This window comes from Athalia rosae, chromosome 2, assembly GCF_917208135.1.
Source record: "Athalia rosae chromosome 2, iyAthRosa1.1, whole genome shotgun sequence".
Taxonomy (NCBI): domain Eukaryota; kingdom Metazoa; phylum Arthropoda; class Insecta; order Hymenoptera; family Athaliidae; genus Athalia; species Athalia rosae.
In genome coordinates, this window is record NC_064027.1 from 23,524,581 (window position 1) to 23,548,412 (window position 23,832).

Genomic DNA, 23,832 nt, shown 5'->3' on the forward strand with positions numbered 1-23,832 from the left:
GAAATTCGAAACGAATTTCACAGATGATTTTCTCAGATGTTCGATTCGCACGTTCGAAAAAAATTTGACATCGGATAAAAAGGAGATAACAATAACGCAATTTTGTCGAAAGAAAGTAAATCGTGAGATCGGTGAGTTCGATTTCAAGCGAAATGCCTCATACATCACTCTCCATTCTGCCCAATGATTAACGACTGGAAGACCCGACTGGAGGTATGATAATCGATTTGATTACGCACGGTCGATTACAATGTTCAGCGATACATGTGTCGTACATGTGTACAGTTTTGAATCGTGAGCTATTTAATTTTCTCTTATTTTTTCTTGTTCTTTAAAAACCGTTTACTTTGCTGAATTCACATTACGCCCAAGAGAAGGTCAGGGACTGCCTCGACCTGTATATACATACATACGTATGTACATAACGTACTCCAGTTACCGCATCCCGGTACCACGCGTCAATAGCCTCTCAGTTCAAAGTTATACCAACTCCAAAAGTGTTGAATGGGGCGTCATGCTAATTAACCTATATAAAATACACCTCTGATTAGGCGTGTGATTCACTCGCGTATACGTATACGTGTGAATATGTCGCGGAGTCAGTGTGCCCCGAAGAATAGCGTCGAATCACTTTTTTAAACGACGCACACCATTCCCAGCCTTTCGAGGACCATCGTCTCGATTTGTTTTTACGTCTCTGCAAGATACTATATACCCGCGAAAAACACCTCAGCCGCAAAAAAATGTCGCCAAGTACATCAATTGTTCCCAATCAACCGCCAAGAAGAATCGTCATTCTCGCCTCGCCAAATAGTCTCTGCAAAAAAATTAAAATCTAAAAGAAATTTGGATAATTTGGATGAAAAGAACCACAGGGAAAAAAATTCAAACAAAATTTGAAAGTGGTGAAACTTGGTGGGCTTTTTCGATGAAAATTAACTGACGCCATTCTCAGGCGGTAATTCAATTCGGTGAAGACTAAAGACCAGCCAGTTCGTCGTACCACTCTTTTGGAATGTACCCGGTGCCGAGACTCTGAGGAGTCTTTCGATACACACGAAATAACCGGGATCGATCGATCGTTCTGCAACACTCGTAGAAAATGATCTCACAGTAATAACATAACGATTTATTACAAAATCTTGTACCGATCGCCAGCCCATGAGGTTCATGTTACTTGTTTTACTTCAGACAATATCTTGATCGTTCCGTTCCCACTTCTCCGCAGTTTGCAAGGGAAGTAAGTGCAGAAAATTCTTTATTGCCTGGGAAGATCGAACCCGGAACTGCAAATGGTCATGTTCGAATTTTTCGCACCCACCCACTCCGGCGGATATTTTTCACTTCGAAAAATCGAACGGAATATAAAAAGGGGGACGGATGAAAAAAACATTTCATTGCCACGAAGAGTATAACAATGATGGCAGGATCGTTGCCCATTTGAAGAAATGGAGGAGGAGAAAAGAAAAAAACAAAAAATCATACGTTGACATCGTGGTCGCGTCGACATTTGCGATTAATTTTTTCTTCTTTTCTTCTCTCCTGAAATTATAACACGCATTATCATTTTGCTCAGTTATAATTCCGTTACATCAAACTGGTTGTGACTAACTTTATGTCTCCATATGTACGTATATATATATATATATACATATATTTACTCGGATGCTTAAACCTGCAAATGAGCTGAGAAATGTAAATCTGGATCTATTATAAAAACCAGTGTGTAAAATTTCTGCGTTTTCATTACTTTTCTTTTTTGGTTTCTTCCGCTTTCCTTCTAGCAGTTGTTAATTGTTTGCGAAGGTCAAGCGCATCGTCGCGTCATCTGCTGCAAATTTTCATGAAAACAAGTTGTTTTCTTTTAAATTGCAGTATTCGAATAATCTGTATCGAGAGTCGAACTGTTCATGATCTAGCGGTTGATACGTACTAGTATTACACACCTGGTATACATGTAGCGGTAATGTGTGCCCATACGCAATGAACGATATTGAGATAAATTGAAATAATTTTTTTCCTCTTATTGCTCCTATTGGTTTAGTTTTGCAGAATTATTATTGCAGCGGGTAAAGATTATGCGGCAGCGATCGTGCAGATCGGTAATACCGTTACTGCCACGCGCAGAGCATATGAGACTACGTACAATATATAAATACTAGCATGTACATGAAAAAAATAGTATACTCGTAAAATATTTGTATACAATTTATATGATATTGTACAACGTGATACGGTATCGTAATTATAGCAATAAATTCGTATACTATACCTGAGAAAACTTGCGGAGGATTTATACGCTTTCGCAGAATAATCTAATGCATCTGCTCAGCGTTCATCAAATTTTACCATGTTTCCTCATTCGGCGACGAATCGATTGGATGAACCTGGTCTAAAATCGTGTAAAATTCATGTATATGCGATTTGAAGAACGTAAACGATTGAGATAACTGTTTATCGCATGACATAAATTCGTTGACACCTAATTTTAATGTCGCGATTAACAACAGCGCAGACCAAAGAAAGAGGAAGGAAGGGCTTAAATAATTATAAGTGAAAAAAAAAAGAAAGGTGAAAAAAAACGAGTAAAGAAATAATGTGAATTTTAGCTGTGAATTATCTTAAGCACTTTATACCTTCTCTCTTTTGTTCTTACCCACGTATAATACAGTTACCCAATTATGCCTGGGTATCTGCTTACTATAACTAACTATACGCGTAAGTAACGTCGGTATTGGTGGACGTGGTTCTGGGTGCGTGTAAAAATACGTAAAGACACGTATGATTTTATACGCGGAGATCTTGAGGAGATTTAATTATCGCTGTTGTATTGTAATACAACGTGCGCTCGTACGTACACGTGTACACGAGTGTACATTCGCTAATTTTCACCTGATGATGCGAATTATAATTTTAGCTACTGCAAATTAAAAACTTAGTTTTAATATAATACCTAGCTGTGATGTGGTAATGAGTTACCGATCTCGTTGTACGTATGACTATACGGGTATACGCAGGAGCAGCGCTCGTTCAGAAACTCTGACCCAGTTTAACAACCCTTCCTGGTTCACAGGATAGAACACTGACGCCTCTGCACTCTCGAGTCATTCGTATATATTATATTAGGTAAGAACGGTTAAAAATGCCACAATATTTCTGCAATAATTAGACAGCTTCACGTTTCGTCAAAATCGTTAGGATTGTATACTCGTAGAAATATGTTACAACGTTATACGTGCGGAGTAATGCAAAATTAGCAACTAGAATACGGCGCGTTACGTGTAATTTAATTTTCTATTTTTCAATGTCCTACCCTCGAATAACTTCTTCATAAATATTTACGCCGTGTGACGTGAAGGTCGCCTTTGTAATTCGAAATTGCGTTGTAAGGTCGCGGGCGGCTGGTGCAGCTTTGAGATTCTGAAATAATGAATAAATTATCGATTTCCTCGAGAAATAACATCCTCGAAGGTTTCGATCGCGTAATTGTGAGGATTCGGAATTTTAGGAATCATTGCAGTCGTATTATTATATTCATTTTGCGACGCTGTAGCTTCGATTCCTTCTCATCCGCCATTTCAACTTGGACTGTAACGCGAATGCGATTTGTGATACGACTTTTACAATGTCCCGCGGATGAGCGATCGAACGATCAATTGAAATACTGCTCGATCTCCCCGACTTGCTGCGCTTTGCCATCGACTCTGCGGATATTATTGTCATTATCATCGTCATAGCCATGAAAATGAACGGAAGCCGGAACGAAAGAAAAAAATTGCACCGATTTTGTGGTCGATATTGTTGCTCGATCCTTGCTCGAAATCACCACATCCGTTTTCAAATGAAACTACAAAACATATTTCATGGACTTGTAGAGAACTGAGAGGACGCGAACAAAATGAATAAATGAATAAATAAATCAAATCCCTGTAATCGTATTAGATTTTTTCCCCAAAAACTGTGAGAAAATTTGTTGTTTTTAATAACATTTTGGAGACAAAAGGCGCGTATCGTAGGTGGATATAAAATTGCTTTCGTATTTCTTGAAAATTATCTCGGATAGAATTCATAGTTTTCTGCACACAAAGAAGATCGGCGAGGTCACCATCCCCGGGCGTCGTTCATTGATCTGATCGCGGGTTCTTCGCTCAGCTACGGTGTCCCTCAGGGTCATCCGAGTCCGTCGAATAATCACGGGTAGCGGCTCCTATAATAGTTGACCGATCCGGGGGTCGTCAAGATCGAGCCATTGAGTAGTTTGCTCCTCCTTGCCAGTCTGCCGCCTCTCACGGCCCGACATTTATTTCACTTATTTTCAACGACGAGGCGCTGTACAGAGCAAAAGCTTCGGTTACGTCTTCTATTACATCGACAACTGTAATCGTTTCACGCCCCGTAGCTGGCGACAAATTACACTCCGTTTTTCCATTTCCAATGATTATTTTTTTTCCTATTCTCTCAATTATTCTGCTTGATTGTCGTAAAAATTGCCGAGCGATAACCAATTTCGCGTTGATTTGATCGAGCGATACGTGAAAGATGACGCGTACTTCACACCGTCGACATTAATTCGGAATCGGATAATGGGGGAAAAAATTATGCCATGAATTTTCATGAACATAATGCTGCCGCGGGCTGAAACCGCAACGCGGAAAATCACTCGTAATTGCCCTGGGTGGGTTATCGTCATTTTCTTTGTCTTTCATTCTTCACGTTTCATGAATATTTTTTGATTTTTTATACAGACTTTTTTAAAAAAAAGACATAACCTTCCGGTACCAGGTGCTGTGGTCGTAAAATTTTGGCGGACCGTGGGCTCCTACAGGTTCCGATTGATTTATCGAAAGCGAAACCAACTACCGAATACCCAGTTTTTTCCGGACACCAAGATCAAGGACCGAGGAGATTCCGGGGCCACGAAAACTGGGAAAAAACATTCCACGTGGGATTCTCGAATGTAAATTCAGAAAATTTTACCGAATATCAGACACCAGATAACAGAGGCAGTGCACCGGAAGAGGACGTAAAAAGGGGTGAGAAAATAAAGGAGTTTCGGTCATCCGAAAGAAAGTGAAAATAATGCTCTTCATTGTATATCCTATACGTCAGGAATCATGGCTTTGCAGACTTCGGGTTCTCTCGGTGAAATAGCGGAGTCTGGGATTTCGGTGTTACAGGATCAGTACAAGGTAGCGTGCGCGGAAGCATCAGCGTCGATAAAATACCTGAAAAATTTATGGATGGTTACAGGTAATGGTCAAAAGTATGAGAATCTTTCCAGATATTTCGATACGACAAAATGAATCTCTTCGCTTATTCTCAGATGGCAACTACCTGCGAAAAGCAATTGTGGTAAACAGGATGATTTGCTTCTACCTGATCATCCTTGGTATCTATATAGCGGAAACTTGTTTCTGGGTGAATCAAAAACTCATCGAAGGTCTTCGCAACGTACTCCTGAGACCGAAAAAGTTCGTACAGTACATTGGTTACTTTGAAAATGGACAAAAAATTTTAGATAAATATTTTCCACAAGTCCACCTCCACCTTCTCCCACAGTCACATCGAGTAGAAAAGTTGAAATTTCGCGATAAAATTACACGGTCCTATGAACGATTTTCGATTTGTTCCGGGAGCAATTGGGGTACGACGTAAATTCCAACAGCGGTTGTGGAAAATTGGTTGAAATTCAAGACGACTGTCACAGCGGTCGAACGAATCGATTTGGAAATCCATAACGCTCCTCTCTTTCAGCAATGCCGACATGCTGAAGGGTCTGGGCGCCATCTTGGCTTTCCTATTTTTCTTGTATCTGATCGGTGCACCCGGATCTTCAACCCCAGAAGTTTGCAACGTCGGCAATTAATTTTCGACAAAGTAAAAAATTAATCTAGTATAAAATTACTTGCATATATACTGTATACATCTGGAATTGGTTTACGTGATTCTCTTTTGTTCCAATAAATTAATTGGAGTGTATTTATAGATACTTATGAATCGCGGCGAGACTGTTATAAATGCAATGTCGTTCTCGTGGAATGCATAAAAACTGAACGGTATATAGAAATACAGAACGTGGAGGACCGCTATCCGTCGCATTTCAATTACACGCATCTTCCGTCACCGAAATGAGGCGGCATAAAATATCTGTCCGATCACCATAACGTTTGTCCCAATCTTTGTCGTAGTTCAGATAGAAAAATAAGAAACTGGGCCACCCTCATTCCCCGCGGGATGCAGAGCGTACCCTACGTTATTTGCGTCACAAATGTGGGTTCCATGGAAAACAGGAATCCATAGACATGTTGTAAAAAATAAGAAACAAATAATCGTCTAATCATTTCAAAGTTATTAGTACACGTTATACATATGTACAGACGTGACAATTATGTATATTCTAACCTCATCAGTTACAGGAAACTGACCATAGCAAAGTCGGACCACCGCGTGCGAATGATGATGGTTTCTTTCCGAGAATAATCACCTATTTCTAAGAACGGAACGCGCTTATTACACGTTACTTATATATATATATGTATATACATTAGATATGATACACTCATACCTACATAAATATTATTTCATTCAAGCAATTGGATAAAATACGCACGTTAACAATATTTAACCATACGATTCTTATTATCTAGAATTGACTGAGGATTTTTTGCGGGCTTCCAGATCCTGATCCTTGCTCGAATGAGAGTTTTTTCGCGCGGGCGATCGTATCCTTGAGGAGGATCAACGACTAGGAAGTGGTAAAATTGGCAAAAAACAATATTGACGGCGATATGCATATTCGCAGAACTTTTTAAAGAGGTTGATGATTTACGATTATTCAGAGTTAGGTTTATTGTGTATTATATACAGCCACTGTGTATACATAGTTATAGTGTTACAATATTCAACGTTGGATCTATTTTATTTTATATATATATATATATATATAGCGGGTCCAAGTTGCTCACCATGTTCCCACGAAGCATCGAGTTGGACACGCCTGCCTCTCAACGGCAACTATCAAGTTCCACAAAGTAAAGTAAAGTAAAGTGAAGTATAAAGTAAAGTACGACCAGAGATCCTAACATCAAAGAGGCAAGCTCGCCTTCGTTATACTATACACATAAGCTGTAACCTGCACTGCAACTTTTATCAGGTCCTGATTATTCTCATTATAACCATCTCACATTCATTATCTATGTATCATCTATATGCACCTACGTTACACCGAAAATTGAGCGAATAAAAAAAAAAGAGTCAGTGAAAAACCAGAAGGAACATAATGAGCCGGCAATAGAATCTGCGAACAAAAATTTGAACAATGGTCCGCAGAAAAGTGTGGAACGAACATTCCGTTGATACTTCGATGCAGTTGGTAAAGTGACAGATAGCGTTTCGCAAACCGGGTAACAATCGCAAATAAAATAAAGTGAAGGAAAAAAAAAATAAAAGACACCGAGTGGATAAGACGCTTCCTTCGATTGTCAGAATATTTTATAACAGCATACCTAATTGCCAGACTACAATGAATTAATTGTGCCGTAATTTAATTTTTGTTTGTTTTCTGTTTTTTTTTTTTTTTTTTTTTTCCCTCGGAATATATTTTATTAATGCAATAATTATAGAGCCTCGAACAATCGCGCATTTGATTTTTGCGATTTTTTCTACCGTTTTTTCGGAACGGTAAAATCTTGGCGTACAGCTGAAACCGATCAGCTGACTTCCCTGAGTTCAGGTCGTAAACCGAACGCGAAGCTTACGGAGCTCCTGATTGTGAGTCAGTTTTCTCAGCGCAAGTAAATCCGTCTGCATGCGATGCGAATTGTGATTGTGCACAAGGTATGTGCTATACAAATATACAGGTATAGTTCAAACTGTAGGAAGTCGAGCGGATAAAATCATCGAATATACATGTATATGTATACTACACCCATGTTCGGAGAAGCTGATTCGTCCAATAAAAATATATTGCAATTCGATCAGAAAATTATACTCGCGCTGCAGGTATCCTGGTTAAACGATGGTCGTTTTCAAGTTCACTTGGAGGAGGAAAATTAAATAATCGGCCCAATGTCGTCGACTTTTCTTTATACTTATGTATCAAGTTGCCTTTAACGATCAGGATACACTGTAATATAGTTACAAGGTGAATATCGCCATCACGCAATCACGCAATCCTCTCTATTATGCGATGCGATTGTAGGTAGATGCGTGCAAGAAGAATGGAACAAAGATAGTGCAGCTTGAACGGGGCGGCGAAGGAAAACAATTCGACAAAAAAAAAGTGAACTAAATTATTGAAAAAAGGAAAGAATTGACGAGATAATTGGAACGGTGGCAACCGAGTCGGTGTCGTTCGAATGAATTTTCGAATTTTCCATTCGGTTCAGACTGTAGGAAGTTTGAAATTATCTTTGAAACTGACTCGTGAACTTTTTGATTTCTATTCTGAAATAAAACGGAAAACTCGGTTGCTCTGAATAATTCTTGAGTTCTTACCATTTATACAAATCTAATAACTGGTATGGATGACTCCGAAGAATGTGTAATTTGTTTGTTTATTGATGGAAACCTTTTTTTTTTTTTTGTTTCAAATTGACGAACTTTTTCAAACGAAGTAAATCGTGTATTGGATATAAGCTGAGGCAGCAAGAGGTGCGGGACGAGATTTTTTCCATACAACACAGACGTGATGATTTCACGAGATATGAGAAGATATCGTCGAATGAAAAAGTGGATGCACTTATTATAACGGGTATAAACAATATAATATTTCTAGTCTTCTCAATTTGTATAGGTAACGATGCGTGCAGAGATGAAATATGAGCGTGCGATAATCCCTGAGGTTTATACGAGTCTTTCGTCTCAACATAAATACAAATGAATGCGAAAAATCCACGTCGAGCCAACAATCGATGAAGTATTCCACCGCGATCACCATGGAGCGTAGACTCGGAGGTTCTACAATCAACGATCGGCCCAAATAATTCTAAGGCGGAAGAAAGATGAAAAATCGACTAGCTGAAAATTTGTGGATCCTCCAGGTGCAAAAATATCGTGACCCTGGTCAGCCGATTTAAATGGCAGCGATAAATTTCGGGACAAAATTTGTCTCTTGAACGCGTCCTGAAAATTGAGGATCAGAATATAACGTAACGGGAATTGTCGAGGCAGCATTCGGCATCGGCATCTGAGCAGACAGTAGCAGGTGTAAATATAAGCGGTCCTAAACTGAAGTTAACCTCGGGCGTGGGATTCACGGCGCGCGGGATTGAGATTGTTAAAGAGGAAGAAAGAAGAGTGGAAAACGAGCAGATCCTAACTGACAATACCTCTGACTATATACCCCATGTATAGAGTAAATATATAAATAGGAAGGAGTAGAAAAGTGAACGACGGCCGAATGTAAATGATCGGCGTCACGGTGAGCGATTTCGTTGCTCATGGAGCTTTAGCCCGGTGCGGTGCCATCGCATCGGGACGTTTCAACGGCTCCGGTGTTACTATTATCGTATAACCCGCTCTTCCCTGCTAATAGTAAGTTGTAATGTTGGTTTAATGGAATTTTTTTTCTATAAATTACCGCTCCTACCACCACCGCTGCTGCTGCTGCTGGCTCTTGACGCTGATGCTTCTCCATTCCGCAAAGGAAATGTAATAAGATTAGGAGAATATTATGGAAAAATAATATGGGAACCTTTAGAGACTCGAGACATTGTTATCTCACTGCTAGGAATAATAACAACAACTGGCGTTAAAATATCCTTTGTCTTCCTTAATTGTTGTCATTTCCATACATACGTTCAATGACCGATGCAAAAATATACACCTCTATGATATATTTAACACTAACTTCATCATTAATATTATCGTCGTCATCAGCGCATATTTATGCCGTTTCCGTTTTTGCATTATAGCATCTTTTCCATAAAATCGCAAAGTGCTCACAAGTATACCCGCATCTATAAAGTGGGGGCGCGTAACGAAAACTGATAGATCCGATCCTTTTTGGGTTCAACGTGAAAAATGTGTCTCCGGATTGCGAGTGATGAATGTGATAAAATTTCAATCCTCCTCGGACAATTTGAATCTTACTGGTAATTAAGACGTTTGGCAAAACCAATTTAGTTTATTGCCATTGCATCGCGCGGTTACAAAGACTTATACATAGACACACAGTATATCTGTTAATGGAATATCCAAGAGTCCGAAACGATCGTTGAACCATTTCGAAATGACTGGACGCTTAGGATAAAGTCAGGCATCGGACAGGTATGCATTTGTATAGGTATTGCCATCCGTCACATAGTTCACTGAAAATAGTACATACCTGTAGACACCAAACTCAACTCTTTGACAGAAAATCAAAAAGATTCTACAATTACGTGTGGTATCGTTCAACTCGAACAAGTTCACGTGCATGGAAACACGAACTTTTGACCAATTATTGATATCAGGGCACATATGACTCTATAAGAGTTTTCGTTGAGTTTGGTCAAGAGCAGAAATTTGACGTGACCCTAGAACTTGTTCTGCTTAAACGGGACTGCCCCGTATAAATTTCTTGTTCCCGTACTCGGCTGGGACTATGGGGATACCCGTGACATGGAAGTAAACGCCTCCTTTGCGTCGAATCGCCATTACATGGTTTCATCCAGCGTTAAATTATAAATTGTCACAAAAATTCTGACCACTTTTGTGCACCAACAGAATCTATTCGTTTCTTGTTTGCTCTCGTTTATGTGTTCAACGTTGTGAAGATTGCCGCGATCTTTGGCCTCAGTGTATAGCCACAAAGACAACGTGGCCTGAGAGAAAGAACCGAGTGACGTTAACTATCGTCGGAACAATCGAATGGACACGTATATCGTTTGGCAAGAGGAAGCATGTGGAAATCGATCGAATGACGATTGCCCCTTTTGTCATTTACTTTTCATGCAGTATTATCTGCTTTTTTAAATTTCTTTCGATTTTTTCCTCGCCTCGTGTATCAGGCGGTAGACGTTCGTGCGTTATGGTCTCTGAAGACGTTGAACAATTGATGTTCATTGCGAACCGTAATAGAAGTAACGACGTTTTGAATTTTAGTACCTACAGTATTATTACGTTTTACTCGAGGCGTAATCGACTGCGCGTCAAGATCGGAGGAATAGATAAGTCAGTGACCGTTCCTTGTAAGTTCGGAGTTAAGCAGAGGGAAGGAAGTCCGAAGTATAGTCCGGCATGTGGGTGAAGGCTAAAATAATGGAAGGCTTTCCAGGATGTGTCGAAAGTGAAACTCAAGGCCCTTTACTACCTCTGCACCGTACTACGCGATACGATGCTCATGACCATTGTCCATTTCGCACGATGTTCATGTTCACCATCGCAGACTGACATTTGAAGGAACTTCATGAGTGATCGGATGGAGGCCCATTCATTTATACTCGCGGAGTCCCTTGAAGTTCGTAGATTTTGCGGAAACTAGAACCATTCTTCTGTCCAGTATACTGTTCGAAGGATGTCCTGTTGAATTATGCCTGGACAATAGTGTCGACAATGTGTGAATCCGAATTCAAAGGTCAGAATTCCGAAGGTTTGATTTCTCCACTCGATGTATCAAAGTTTACTTCATCACTCGCGATGCCATCGATATTCCACAGCGCCTGAAGTTTATGCAACTGTGGATACAAGCGCGATCTTCAGTCAACGCGCGCTTCAGTCAACGCGCGTTTAAATCTTCAGTCAATGGCGGCAGCTTGCAAAATTTGAATCTACGATCGCAAGGAAAGAGACCAATGACGTTGTTCGATTCGAACACTGCATCGGGATGGGATTGGAGCCCAAGACATTGCGTACATTCGAGGAAGACTGGTATGGAGACGGAGTCATTTTTCGTTCAACTCTTGCGTCAGTCCCCGAAGATTGAATTTTCGAATTCGAATTTCTCGACGAACCTTTCGACGACTAGCAGCATCCGTTTCGATTGGTCGTTATCAGCTCAAAGCTGGTGGCTCGGCTTACCGACCGCAATGATCGCGATGGCGCGAGGGAATAGAATCTGGTCTCTGTCTCTGATAAGGCAGTCGTTTGCCAACGGTGGCCCCGCGACGTCCGCGAGCTTGGGAGTCGTTGTCGAGGTAGATGGTCGTTGTTATCGGTGTAAGTCTTCTTCCCAGAACCTCTTTCTGGTTTGAAATTCCGTTATTCGGTGCGCAAGTTTTACCTGAGATCGCGCCACGAGGCGAGCCACTTTTAGATTGATTTTCAAGAGCAGCGAGCGGCCCGTGTTATTTTAATGTGCTACAGTGGGCTGTGGGTGACTTAAGCAATAGTGAGGTTCGGTGTGTGTTCTCCTGGCGGACGTGGTGAATATTATATATATATTTTTTTTTTTCCTTCATTCCTGCTCACAGAAATTTTGTGCTTCAGGACTTAACTGAGCTCGGCGCAGTGCGTGAAATGAGCGACAAGGACCGATCATCTCCTACCCTCGTCGAAAACAGCCTCAAATCACTCCTCGACCAGCCCAGTATCTTTCCGCTAATTGGTGAGCACGATAATTTTCCACTATATACTATACACGCAACGCAGCGCGAACCCAGCTATTCCGATTCATTTGTTCTACCCTCGAACGATGCTCTGTCTCTCTAGCTTCTGTCTTTGAAAAAATCTCGTTTTTTTTCCGCATGTCTCCGACGATGAAATAGAATTCCTGAGCGTGTGTGTCTCTCGTTAGCGAGGTGGTCGTTGATCCCTGAAAACAATTGGACTTATCGGTATTCCAAGAATTGAAACACCGTCCTCAGACTTCCGAGTCTTCTTTAAATCACTTTATACCGTGGAATGAATACCACGCCGCCGAGATGTACCAGAACGTACCGGATTCCTTGGTACCCACGCGCGCATCGGATGCATGCACGCTATTCAAAATTATTCGATTGCAACTCGTGCCGGTCGATGTACCGAGTGACAACGTCTTCATCTGGTGGCTAACGGATTCATTGATGGTTCAAAACTAGCTAGGAAATCTTCATAGCCCTCGTAGTTGTTCTACGCTCTTTTTAACGCACCGCGAATAATCTATTGTTGCGTCGGCGCTCGAGTCCCGATTAACCTCGTTCGGACCCCGTGGCGAACCACGTGACACGTAGCAACGACCCAGCCTTACCTTAGCCACTCGAACTCGACTCCGACGCTTTAAGCCGAGCCGAGCTCACAGAGAACTCGAATACTCTTCGAACGATTCGACCGACGCCGCGAAATCCCCGATGCCCGTCAACGTGCCACGACGAATCATCTCATAAACGAAATTCTCACGAATCGTAGATACGGAGATCTAAAACGAGTCCTGTTATGTCTCCAACATCGGAGATCCCCTATCAATCTCTCACGTGACAAATCACCTGGTCGTCTCGTTATTTTAGATTACCAACCGCTTGGTTTGTTATCGCCTAACACGATGATATTTCGATCATTTTATCATCGTCGAGTATATTTCCCTGCGTTTTCTGCCTTCGGAAACCTTTGAGAACAGGAAAATTGTACTGATGATATTTAAAAAGAAAAACTCATAAATGAACCGACGACTCTTAGTATTTCTTAGGTCATACGTAGATGGTTTCTGATCATTCGGTCCTCGCCGTGACAAGGTCATTGATACGAAAGTATAATTAATTTCTGAAAGAACAAGAACCGTAAACATCACGAGAGTATTATTTTTAATCAACGGACGATTTGAAGTAACTTCATTCCAAAATCACTGCACCCACACGAATCAGAGCGCAGGTAATCGTACGATGAACTTCTCGTCCGCATAACCGATCACTGTTTATTTGGATCATATACGTCGTCGTCGTCGTCGGCGTTCCTGCAGGTAAGGGTGCGGGTCACACGGAGTTTAAGGTCAATGGCCCGAGCTCGAATACCTAATTAATTCCACTCGTGCTCTCCCGCAAAAATAGTAGGTATACTTTACGCACCTACGAATTTACTTACCCCTTACGGGTCTACGGCGGCGTTTAAAAGAAGAAACGAATTAAAAAAAAAAAAAAAAAAAACAAAACGAAGAACATCATCGACACACGTACGGGTATTTCAATCAAACTGTTCTTCGAGTCACGGCCTCCGATTTACGGCTGCGTTTTGAATCATTGATCTATCTCGGCGTCTTTTCGTCGATATTAACCACGGCTACTCGTTCATACGTACGTACATCGAGCGTGTAACTACTATAGGTACACGTGTGTGTGGTACGGCGAAAGTTTTCACGATTTCTCTCCATTCTCCTCTACCCGATCGCGTACAAGGTCGTCAAGAATCGCGCAGGGCTCCAGGGCTCGCCTATATATTTATGTTAACAATTATTTTATAAATAAATATCATACACGCGCCACAGGTAAGTGTGAATACCTTCGCTGAAAAATCGAGAACGATCGTATATAACGAATAGTGAGAGAGCATCGTGTTTGAAAAACCTACAAAGATTTTCCCAGATAACATAAGTAAGTAAACGAAGCATTTTTTTTCTCGCTCACAGACAGAAGAGTAGAATTTCGAAAAATTCTCCATTCATCTTCACAAAACATTATCGCTACTTTTCTCAGCTAATCCATTCGATTGTATCGCGTGTATCTTACAATCGAAGCGAATCTATCAGAGATTGTTGTAAACAAAAAAAAAAATACTTGAAAATCCTCGTACACGTTGTATTATATTAATATAGGGATACGCTGTACGGTCGGGTATTCGCGATAACATCGGTTCGATACCAGATGCCAGACGATCACTCGGCATATACCTATAGTACGTAGGCCTACTCACGTGGTTCAGGTTTGTAAGAAGAAGCACATAAAACATTCTTCGCAACACATTGATACAATGCGTATTTTTATTAGCATAGGCGCAGATAAGTAAGTGAGGTGTGTAACACATGCGTTATATTTCTTGTCGTAAATTTCAAACGAAAATATCACACGTATTACACGTACGAATACCTGCCGGCAATTCGTTATTTCATTTATTCAATCGTACGTACATGATGTTCTTTTCATTTTCCTTCTCTCGAATTCTCGAGAAATTCTTTCCTCCATCGAGGCCACTGTACAGGTACTTCGTTCCGAGCGTGGTGACGACAAAGAAAAAAAATAAAAAAAAAACTCGATACCTGATACGTCCGATAAGCTTCGGCAGGCGTTGATATGAATTGTACATCTATCCGATGTAAGAATGTTATACGTCGTACATTTGAGCTTATCAAAATGAAGTTAAGTTATTTTTTCCGACTTGATCTGTTTTTTTTCTTTTTTTTTTTTTTATTCTACCACGTACTTTTCTTCTCATTCGTTTCGATAGTACGGAATAATTCCACTTGTGTGTACGTGGGAATTATGTATATATATATATACTACGAGGGTGCAGGGGGAAGACTTTTATTGTTAGTGTACCTGCGACAGCAGACTGGGCTACAACTGCAGCAACATCGTATAGTGCAGTACATGAGAAGAGTGTCGATCAATATTATAGAGAGTAGCTACTTATATTTGTTCGACCGTTTTTATAACGATTTGTTAACCCAATTACTTGATCATCCGGGTGAATTAAGAACTCTGGTATACAGAGAATTATTGAATCACTCTTCGCAGTTTTCAATGACTTTCCAGAGTATTTAGATTCGGATGCTCGGCACCTGGGTGGGCGTAATGCGCCAAAAATAAAAAAACACTGCGGATACCATGGCGAAGGCATGTCCCGCAAGAGCAGATGAAATGCAGATAATAGACGAAAAGGAAATGGAAAAAGAAACACCGATCGCACCAGTTCGAGTTGGGAATGCGATTTAACGGTTAAATTTTTTATCCGAAAATTCTCGACCGATATGAATCGACGCGCGACGTTAATTGAATCTCGTATTTCGTTGAATCGCGTGAAAAGTTCATCGTCGCATATAAATAACAACTGCTCTTCATCGCCACTCGAACGTCATAATATAAATTATATGTACATCCACGTGACGTACGGTTATCGCAACATCAATCAGGAATTACTTACGGACTGCAAATCGAGTCACGAAGGTATTAAAGCTGCTGAAACTGAACGGAAGGCTTCGTATACCTAATTAGCTTTATTAATCATTTTCACTTGTAAAAATTACTAATGGAATTTACCTGTTATAATCTGGATCGGAGTAATATTCGAGACGACAAGAGGAACGAATCTAATTTGTTTCGAGAATACCACTTTTGATACCATTTTTTTTTTTTGGGTCGTGTTCTTCTGGTTCTCCTACGATAAACTATTTTTTTTTTTATTTTCTCTTATCAACAATTATTCGATGAAAATTTTGAATGATAAGATCAGTCATGCCGCTGTTGCTTTCTCGACTCGCACGTAGGAGAGTGAAGAGAAAAAAAAAAAAAAGGAGTGGAATTCTGAATAAATTTACCACCCTCGCGGAGATAGAAACATAGGTACGGATATGGATGTATTATGATCCAAGCATGTCGCGAGTTCTAGATCCTAACTAATCGTGTCAGCTTAAAATTTTTATTGCGAACTCATGCGACGCATGCACATACAGCTTAGGTATTTAGTATGTATATTAATCTGTGCGACGCAACCTTCTTCATTTCATTCGACTGGGGAGATTATATCTGTGTATCATATCTGTACGTGTATGTACTCGCGTGTACCAGATAACTGCAGAAAGCACATTTACTTTGTCGATCTTTGTCGATCGGTGTTATGACCTGGGGAATTGTATACCTAGCTGTACCCACACCTATATTCATGTACGTAGTGTAACACACACTTGTGCATCCGGGAGAAACTCAGTTAGCGCCATTTCAAACAGTATAATGAGCTATGTATATCGAGTAGTTAGCGAGTTGTAAGATATTATTATTGTTATTTGAGTTCATAAACTACCTGCTAGCATGGATATTAGGGTGGTCCATTTTCGGGTTTCACTCCACTATACAAAATTCGTCTAAATTTTTCGATTCTTCTTCCGTTCGAACATCTGATCCGTTGAAAATTAAGTCACCCGCAAGAAAGAGTAAAATTTTGACGGAGCTGCGACGAAATTGAAACTGCGACGAAAGTGAAAAAGTCTATTTCAACATTATCGGAATACGCAGACGAACATCGCACGAGTCTATTTCAGTTCGATTCCGTCGTAAGTGAACTTCGGCCTCATATTTGAGTCACCAGAAATTCACCTTCGGAATTTGACGCGACACTTTCGAATACATTCGAAGTTGAAATTCGCGAAGGCGTAATTCGCAATTTTTCAAACTTCTGTGAAAAAAGCTCAGATTTTTGTTTCGACCGGATAATACGCGACCTTGCGGATCCGAGCCCTCGATCCACGTCAGTAATTACGTACACGAATGAGGCGATTAAAATAATCAATCGAATATTCGGTGATTGCTTCTGAAGAAATTTGATATGTCCTCATACGCGCGGTGCACGTTATCGTTGAGCGGGTGGCCGCGCATCACGTGCTGCAAGAGGGTAGGTGCATAATAAATATCATGGTGTTTTAAATCGCGTGATCTGCCAGAAGTCAGTTCTGAATTAAGAAATATATGTACTACGTATAGCGGTGCATATTATATCCAATAGGCACCGATGAATGTGGATACGTATACGAAACTTCTCAAGATCGATGAGATATTTTTCTATGTACACATAGTGGGTGTACATACGGTGTGTTAGGGCGCTCCCTAAATAGACCAACTATAATCCTATCTTCCTTATTACATATATATATATATACACAACGTTATATATAGGTATATACCCGATCAATAGGGGCATCGCCATACTTTCTAACTTCCCTGCAAAACGTCAAAACAATCCCACGTACGTGTGTGGTACACATAGACACGCCATAGATAGCTGATAGATAAATAGAATTCGATTTTCCTGATCAACTTATCTCAACCTATACACACATACGTGCGATAGGCAATTAATAACACGAGCTTAACGAGTCACACGTATAACGATACGTGTATTGGTATCTTCTCGCAAGGAATATTGCGCCTTTTTCTTTTCTTCTTTTTTTTTTACTCTCGTCGGTGTATCGAATGTAGCAGACGCTAGAGATGGGAGAAATTTTATTCGCGAACGACGGAGGGTGCAATGTGGGTACGTGAATGTGTAGCACGCGTAAAATTCTATAGGAATAAATATCCGAATAAAAGATTCAAACCACGGCATGCGCTATTCGTGTACCAAAAGGTCGTTAAATTCGTCTTCTTTATTGCGTACTTATTTAATCTGCAGCAAAGATTTTATATTCCATAGTGTATTTTATTCGCTTACTTTGACACGCCCCATAATATTATGCGCGCGATATCTGTAATACATAGCTAAATGCGTCTGCTGCAAGACCAATTTTTCAGATACTATCTCCTTTTTCTTGTGACGTTTTATAGTTTTGATATTACAATCTTATTCTTACTGCGTATAGTCGCTGCCGACTATCGACAGAAAATTTGTTAGCATCTCACGAATTTCACTCCAATCCCAACACGGATTATAACAGATTGAAAGTTTCCGATCTAGCTTCGCAATGAGCACTTTTTTGACCGAGAAAGTTGGGGGAAAATGACCGAGAAAAATGAACTGCCGAAAAATCGGTGATAACATTTTCTCACGATCATTGAAGACGATTATATTTTTCCGCTAGGTAGCAACATGATTTCATCGTAGATCAGATTTGAGAAATGAATAAAAAAAAAAGCAATGATACCAATTTTTCCTACGCTTTCCGCATCTCTGGTTATTATATTCTGGTCTACGCAGCTGTGCGTACAGCGACAGCTTAAATAACGGTGTCGCATTTAGTCTCGTTATCGCGATTAGGAAATTACTACAATTATATACGATCCTCGATAGACTCGATAACGAGCTCTCGAAACCTCAAGGTAGTGATAAAGTTGTACATCTACACACACGTATGGAACATAAAACTATACACATCGCGACGATGACGAAATTCGAAGCCAAGATGTGTATGATTCATGATAAGGATAATTTTGTCACGCGATTTACTCGATTATCATTTTTTTTTTTTTTTCTTACGATTATTCAGCACATGATTAAAATCGAATAACCGTACGTTATTCGTGAAAAATCTTAAAATGATGACGTTTCAAAGATATTCACGTATCACTGAGAATGATTTTTTCGATTTTTGAGGGCCTGGAAAATTTTCTCCAAAAAAACTGCACCACGATGAGAGCGAAAATGGTAGTTCGTGCGCATGATCATTCGAACACGAGGTGGTTCAAATTTGTTCGTGTCTTTTTTCTCTCAATTTTTTTTTTCCGGTTTCGAACGCGTTCTTCGAGTTGAGAGACGCGTAATTTATTTCGAAACGTACGCTTGTTTTCACGTGCACATTATAAACTTGTAAAAGTAATATAGATGGGTTTATCTACATATATATATATATATATATATGTATATCACGATAGCCTTGAGCATTAAATTGGCTAATGAAGTAATAATTACGAGAACCAGACACGCTAGATCAAACAATAGCTGCGCTGATGACGCGGACGCGACGACGCTGCGATGCCTGTATAGAATTATGTACGTACACGTTATAGGCGTTAACGTGTAAAGGCTCAGTGATAATCGAGAAAATAACCCGTTCCTCTTCATCTGGACTCAACCCACGAATTTCTGCTGAGGAGGTTCCAACCCTTCGGTTAAACGCACGTATAGACTCGCGATAATATACGCACGACTAGTCGTACGTTTTTTTTTTTTTCTAATATTTTTTGACGTCATACACATGCATGGTATATGTATGTAATTTTTATCTTCAACTCCTTAGAAAAAACCGTCCGATGTAACACATCGTGCAGTTCGCGTCACTCAAGATTCATATCGCTTGTGATAATTGAATATAAACGATCAGCTCATTGAAATTCTCGAATTCCACATTAGCGCGGGTAATAAGGTATAGTGAGGCAATAACGAATTAGAAATTGAATCTCGATACGATTTGGCTTTTTTTTAATCCGAACGGATATACAGTGAGGTAAAGATGTGGAAGTGATTTATAACCGCGTTATGTACAGGTGTGGGTATTCGTCGCCTGTTTTTACAAGACGTCCGGCATATATTTTCGGTAAGAGCATCAGTCCCGTGTCACGGTGCGCGTCGTGACTCGTGAGTGAGTGACGCCTGCGAAACTCTCTCTTTTTTCCATCTCTCTCGTCTCTCTCGAACTACTCTGAAAATCAAAGATATGCTGATTCCGAGACCAAGTCCAAACTCTGCACCTCGTCCGGTAGCGTACGTACGTACGTACGTACGGTGTATTATACTCACGGGTATACCTATACTTGTTATACTCTTTGAAAAGTTGTGCTGACGCTAATACGCGCTTATATACCTTGACAGCTTCGATTTACTGGACCTAAGCCAAAACTTATGCCAGGTCTCCTCAACATTCCCAAGTTTACGGGGCGCAGGTATATTATTATTTGGTCACCCAGAAATAGGTATTTTTGGGATAATAATCAAACGAAAATTTGTCCTACACGAGATGCTGCAGTCATATGTATGTTGTTGCGGTATGCAGATTAATTAAAATATCTATGGCCTGTATATTCTCAGAAAATTTCAATATCACGTGGAATTCATCTCCATCTGACCGTTGGAACCTCGGTTGGAACTCCCAGTCGTCTAGTTTGAATTCATTTTTCTATACGTCTGGTACACCGTCTCGTGCGAACAAGCGTTTACTGGATAGTTTTTAACGATACCGAATCGAGGTGGTCCCATTAATTGGGTCATATTCGAATTTCATCTATGCCCTGGACTGGGTGATGTATTTGAATGAGTATATTTTACCCAAAGCACAGGTTCCTATCCGAATTTTAAATACTGATGATTCACCGTCGGTTGAATCTTTTTATTTCGAAAACAGTCGATTTTTTTTTCTTCGTATTATAATTAGGTTTTGCGTCAGAAATGACTTTTTAATTCATTTAGTCTAACGTTTTGTCTGATTTCTAAAAATCCGAAAAAATCGTGTATCAGATGTCGACATAAGTATAGAGCAGGATTATCCCTAAGCAACGGCTCTGCGCGGTTGTATCCCCACAAGCCGATAACAATTTTGTAGTAAGTTTCCCTACCGGATGATGAACGGGTCAAATGTTAACGACGACGGTGTCCGAAGGTCCGACCAGGCCGCTACTTAATTATTAATTAACTACGGCGAGCTTTGTATCAGTATACGATATACGCCGAGGGTTGAGAACCAGACGGACTTGACCCTCACTTTTTGAAATTTTATTTAATTCATTGGCATAAATTCGTATCCCAAAAAAATTAAATAAAAAAAAAAAAAAAACCTCGAGATGACGGTTGTTCGAAAAAAATGTGATTGGGAGAAAAAAGTTTCCAGAAATCATTTGTCCCCATGGCTTTTGAGATCGCGCACTTATAATGATTTTTGTGGGTTACCCCCTTCAAGCCGATTTAGCCCGCGACGTATAAGGGAGATGAGGGCAGAAAGAGAAATCGGGAGAAAAATTGTCATTGAATTTCTATCGGCCCAACTAATTTCGCAATGGGACCGTAGAGACATGTGCTTCATCTTCTTCTCGTCCCCTACTTCTGACGGTTCCAATGAAGGTGGGAAACCTTTTCGGTGTTACCTTCGTTCGGATAAGGCTTCTGCGCGACAGGGTTGACGCACGCTCGCTTTGAGGTGTAATAAATAAAAAAAAAGATTTATGCTCATCGTTCGTGAAATGAAGACGTTCAATTGGGTTCTGCATTATTCCTTCGGATCTTGCACTTTGAAAATTATATCGCAACTTGCAATTAAAAAGAGACTTCGCTCCTATGGATCCTCATTGAATATTTGTTACTTGAATTTGTTTTTTTTTCATCTACCGAGGCATGCAATATTCGCGAAACGATTAGAGTCGGTCAATTTTTTCAACAACGGTCTCTCGAAAGCGCGTTACGTGGCTTGCAATTAGTTTTTATTCGATAATGTTATCTGTGTATGAAAATTATGAAGGTAGATAATTCAGAGGACTGCGATATCGACGTTTCCTAACAGCACGTCCTTCTCTTTATTGTTAGAGCAATATAACGCAGGTATTCATATGCACGATATAACCTGACACCTCCAGAAATATGCATATATGTATATGTATATACGTACGAGTTCTCGAGCTTTTGTCTTTTTCTAGTTTATTTTATTTATTTCTTTTTTTATCCTATTTAAAAATATATACACACCCGTTCCACCTCTCTACAAATTCAAAGACGACGCGAGACAAAACGAAACCGCTACCGCGACACAATTTCACTCTGTCCATTCTTCGAATAGTTCTGACAGGTGCAAATGAAATAGTAAAATTTATTAATGAATTCTTCGCCCATGTCGAATCGAACCGACGACCCGATATAACGAACTGGACAACCTCAAAGTCTTTTTTTAAACACCATATGACGAAAAAACCTATACACGCATGTTATACGCTATCGTCATTATTATTATTTTCTATTTCTTATATTTAGCAGCAACTTTCGTGCAGAATATTTTAACTCTTGATCTATGCTAGACCGTATGCACTGACTTCTGATGTATTTTATAACTACGCGCGCAGTTGAGTTGCGAATAATATTCGGCAACTGGAACAAAGCCAAGCATGATAAAATTTTCTCTAAGAGTTTTAAGACGGCATTGGTAATGGTGGACCGAAGTTTCCGTATAGTGTGGCAAAAATTAGTGCGACAAAAAACCAAAGCGGATGAAAGATTCGAGCACGCGAAACCGGAGGGACACATTCATTTCGGATCCAATAATTCGCTCCGCTGTTCTATGCCGAAGAGAGACGAAAAAAAAAAAGTTCGAACAAAAACTCGCACATATTTTATGTACATCCATAAAATGTCCTTGTAAGGATCGAGAGCTGTGTCGCGGTGCTTCGGTCTTGTCGCCATTATTTTTCAAAGTATATCAAGAAGGAAGATCTGCGAAATCGACTTTGTACACACGCGTATATATTATATCGCAACTACCACCACGGCTACCGCACAACATCGAAGGAGCTGTGGAGAAAGGGGACAATTAAATTGGTACAGGGGGCACAGTGAAATCAAGGAGATCGAATCTGACAAAGGAGAAAGTGCGAACATGTTCGCCGTGCAGACGTACACATAAATTATACGATTTGATTTTATTCTAGGTTTTTTTCTCCTCTCCCCCCCGCTGACCGCGATTCCGTATAAATATACTCGAAAAATTGCGAAATATACAAAATGAATTATACAATCGCAAAATGACCCCTCGCATCGTGTCGTGCGATTAAATATTGGCTTTGCAGTTTGACAGTCAAGATTAGACGTTCAATGCGAATTACGTGTCAAATACCATTTTATTTATGTTTTTTTCATTTCGAAGCTAGTCAAACTCAACATGTAATCGAATGAACTTTTTTATCTTGCAATCGTGCCTTCGCAGCTCGAAAGTGCGAGAAATTGAAGACAATTTGTTTCTCAACCATGAATTTCTATCTGACTTAATCGTGATGAGCTTGCGCGGGTCGGGGGCGGTGGAATTATATTTATATTAAGCGTATTCGGTCGACTTCAAATTCAAAATTATATTTTTTGGCAGCCCTAACGGTGGCAACAGTTTTTTTCTCGTTACATCGTAGACGATTCGGCGACTATGGTATATCTGCGCAATTATTATTACTCGGATATTTGGTTTTATTTTCATTTTTTCCCCCCATCCCTTCTTCTTACGATATTCATCGCGAACGTAAATTAAGAACGCTGTCTATAAAGTGAATCAACTAGCAA

At 40.1% G+C, this 23,832-nt stretch overlaps 2 protein-coding genes across 12 annotated transcripts in view; both read left to right on the plus strand.

Annotated features, from left to right (window-relative positions):
* The first annotated feature begins 765 nt into the window (after positions 1-765).
* Positions 766-7,448, plus strand: LOC105689351. Of its 2 annotated transcripts, none has more exons than XM_048649888.1 (5): positions 766-4,675; positions 4,783-5,033; positions 5,110-5,250; positions 5,324-5,471; positions 6,411-7,448. In XM_048649888.1, exons 1-5 carry the CDS (start codon positions 4,614-4,616, stop codon positions 6,478-6,480), a joined length of 672 nt encoding a protein of 223 aa, XP_048505845.1. In that variant the 5' UTR covers positions 766-4,613; the 3' UTR covers positions 6,481-7,448. The 2 variants fall into 2 exon arrangements, with proteins under 2 accessions (XP_048505845.1, XP_048505844.1); XM_048649887.1 differs by lacking the exon at positions 6,411-7,448 and adding an exon at positions 5,755-6,374.
* Positions 7,449-12,072: 4,624 nt separating this feature from the next.
* LOC105689422 (thyrotroph embryonic factor) overlaps positions 12,073-23,832 on the plus strand; it is a 79,382-nt gene continuing 67,622 nt past the window's right edge. For 4 of the 10 annotated variants that reach the window (XM_048651089.1, XM_048651095.1, XM_048651092.1 and 1 more), the window contains exons 1-2: positions 12,074-12,344; positions 12,409-12,526. In XM_048651089.1, the coding sequence (XP_048507046.1) occupies positions 12,439-12,526 (88 nt within the window). In that variant the 5' untranslated portion in view covers positions 12,074-12,344; positions 12,409-12,438. Of the gene's footprint in view, positions 12,345-12,408; positions 12,527-23,832 lie in introns of all 10 variants that reach the window. The other 6 variants (XM_048651090.1, XM_048651097.1, XM_048651091.1 and 3 more) reach the window with 4 other exon arrangements.

Excerpts from the sequence above, each read along its gene's own strand:
- LOC105689351 (XM_048649887.1), top strand. The coding sequence starts at position 4,614 with ATGAACATAATGCTGCCGCGGGCTGAAACCGCAACGCGGAAAATCACT. Across the intron at positions 5,251-5,323 it reads AAATTTATGGATGGTTACAG|ATGGCAACTACCTGCGAAAA; the intron begins GTAATGGTCAAA and ends GCTTATTCTCAG. Across the intron at positions 5,472-5,754 it reads GTACTCCTGAGACCGAAAAA|CAATGCCGACATGCTGAAGG; the intron begins GTTCGTACAGTA and ends CCTCTCTTTCAG.